This window comes from Triticum dicoccoides, chromosome 7A (assembly GCF_002162155.2).
Source record: "Triticum dicoccoides isolate Atlit2015 ecotype Zavitan chromosome 7A, WEW_v2.0, whole genome shotgun sequence".
NCBI classification, from domain to species: Eukaryota; Viridiplantae; Streptophyta; class Magnoliopsida; order Poales; family Poaceae; genus Triticum; species Triticum dicoccoides.
In genome coordinates, this window is record NC_041392.1 from 645,428,098 (window position 1) to 645,431,000 (window position 2,903).

Here is a 2,903-nt window from a genome sequence, read left to right on the forward strand (position 1 = left end):
TGTGTTATTGGGTAGTGGTTATTTTTTTCTTTTCAGTTATATTTTTGTTCTGTTTTTTATGAGCTGGGATCGGAGGCTAGGTCTGTCACGCGAGGATGTATAAGGGAAGTTGAACCATTGCGAGGTTGAATGAAAACTTCCTTTTTTATGAGGCGGGGATGGGAGAAGCGATGGGTGGGACCGTGGGAGTAGAGATAGTACATGGGGTGGGGTGAGGAAGGAGGTCGAACCATCACCACGACTGCAAATTCCCTTTAGTAGTAGAGATTTTAGTCAAAAATTAAAAATTGCCTAACAAATTCAGACGGACGGAGCACCACTAGTTAGATCAAAAACCAAATCTGAACAAAAAGAACACATAAAATGAAAAAGACAGAATAAACTGCTACTCTCTCTGATCCAACATAGACGCACGACACTTATTTTGAATTGGAGGGAGCAGTCATCATGGTCTTCACAAAATGGAAAAGAGAAACGGTGGATTAAACTCCAGTTTACCAACTGCTTCCAAACCCGACACCTAGGTAGCCAGATTGGCAGCCAGCTCCTTAAGGAGAGAGGGGCAGCTCCTCATCAGATGCTCAAAGCCATCGCTGGCCGTGAGTGCTTTGAAATTGCCGAGAGACGCAAGGAACTTGAAGCATGCGTCCTTGAGCGCCCCACAGCCATGCTGCTCGGCCAGCGGCCATATGGTCGCCACCGTGCTCGTGTCGATGTAGCTGCGCAGCGTGTCCTCACACATCAACTTCAGCCTCCCCAGGTTGAATCTGTCCGCCACCACAAGCAAATGCTGAGCCATCACCGCCGCGTCTCCCGCGTCTATATGCGGCAACGAGTCGGTGTAAACAAAGTGCAGCATTGCCTTGAACACTTTAGCTTCGATGCCGTCCAACCGGACGCTGGCGTCCGTCTTCTCCTTCATCGTACCGAGGAGCTCGGCCTTGAAGACCGAGGACCGAGCTGCGAGCATGCACCTGTGGGCGGGGAACTTCTCGTCCCCAACCTCGAACGTGACATCCGCCCCGTCCCCGGAGGAGAGGAGCTGGCCGAGATGCTGGAGCACGTCAGGCGGTGGCACGACGACGGGGGCCGGGATGGTTTCCGTGAAGATCTCCTTTGCCATGGTAATGACACACCTGACAGTGAAGACGTCATCCTTCAGGCAATCAGCTGATTCCTCCAGTTCTTTTTTCTTGATGAACTGCCAGAAACCATACGATCCACTTTGTTTGGAGAAGGTGCATGTGTTGCTGGCTTTGCTGTACGCTGACACGGGGTTCCCATCCTGGTCGAGCAAACTGATCTCGAACTGCACGTTGATTGTGTTGACGTCGGCGGGGTCGAGGCAGAGGTAGATTGATATCCAGTCAGGGTAGCCGGAGTAGCCGTCGGGGTAGTACTGGAGACGCCAGAGACGGCCTCCGATAGAGAACAACTCGGACGTAATGCAGGAACCGTTGCCGAGCCCCTTGGCCCCGGAGTAGCCGTCTATCTTGAGATCGTGCGAGCCGGAGACCGGCACTGCCCGCGCGACAATGGCCGACGCGCTCCGTGTTGGCTGCTTGCCGCCGCTGGATGACGACGAAGAAGAGTTGGCCATGACAAACCGAGTAGCTGCTGTCTAATTGCGACGAGGGTGGCGTGGTGGGGTGGGGCGGTCTCCTGGAGAAGCGAGATCGATTGATCTTGGCAGATCGGCCTAGAGATTTATGTAGGGAAAGCGAGCCCAGAAGCGGCCGGATGAGAATGAATCCGAGGAGCCACGCACCAGTGGCGCGTGCTGCTGCCACCCAATACTAATCAGTCAGAGTAATGAAGAAAAAGAGGATGAGGCCAGCGGGCGTGCCTCGATCGCGTTACCGATGAGGTAGTAACTGCGTGGCCTGCCGCTTCTTCGTTTTCCCTCCCTGTCAGACCTCAAGGCGGGAGCGACTAGAAAGGCAAATTTTCATGGAAAGTAGGCCGTAGCTACCACGATCCGTGGGAGATCAAATTGTCATCCATCTCTACTCCATATAGTGTAATCAAATTCGTGGGAGTACCACTGAAACTTTGCTCACATATTCAAATACTCCAGATTACAAAGTACTATAGTACTGTATAGAAACTTACACAAGGTACAGATTTGCCACTTCAGTCAAGTGACCGTCAGTTGACCATCCGGTGATTGTTGAAAAGACGTTTTTTCTAGGACGCCGATAACTGCCACATGTGTGGGCGTTCAGGAATCTGCCCACACGTTCTGTGTGGTGCCTAAGAGGACCAGCCCACACGTCTGTGTGTGGGCAAAACAACTAGCGCCTACACGCCTCTTTTTTTTCTTTCCCGGTCCCTCTTACATGCGTGCGTGTGGCTGAAATAGATAACGCCCACACACCCGGTACGTCAGGCCTCGTATCTCGTGGTCCCGCACGCCCCACGTGACACTTTACTGCACGCCCCGCAGTTGCCATGGACTGGACTCTCGTCCATGTTCGTTTAAGTGCAGTTGCCATGTTGCTGAACTACAGTTGTCATGTCGGACAACTACAGTTGCCATGTTTGCTCAACTGCAGTTGCCATCTCAGGTCAAAGTTGCCATTTTTTGGACAACTACAGCTATTGCCATATGTGATCTGGTCTACTGCAGTTGCCATGATTTCAAAACTTTAGGAGTTGCCATCTACTAACACTAGGCAGTTGCCATGTAGCGCTACAAGAAAAGGCATGGCAAAAAACATGTTCGGGTAAAAGCGAGAGTTGTCATGTGCTCAGAAGCACGCTAGGGCAGTTGCCATTTAAAAAGAAAGAGTTGCCATCTGCTTACGTGCACGCTAGGGCAGTTTGCCATGTATCATGCAAAACATATGACAACTGACATGTTCGGGTAAAAAAAAGAGAGAGTTGCCATCTGCTTGCAATCA

General features: G+C 51.5%; 1 protein-coding gene across 1 annotated transcript; it reads right to left on the reverse strand.

The window, feature by feature from the left end:
* Positions 1-520: 520 nt before the first annotated feature.
* Positions 521-1,600, reverse strand: LOC119333782 (BTB/POZ and MATH domain-containing protein 2-like). The gene has a single exon (XM_037606550.1). The coding sequence runs from the start codon at positions 1,598-1,600 to the stop codon at positions 521-523; it is 1,080 nt and encodes a 359-aa protein (XP_037462447.1).
* Positions 1,601-2,903: the final 1,303 nt, after the last annotated feature.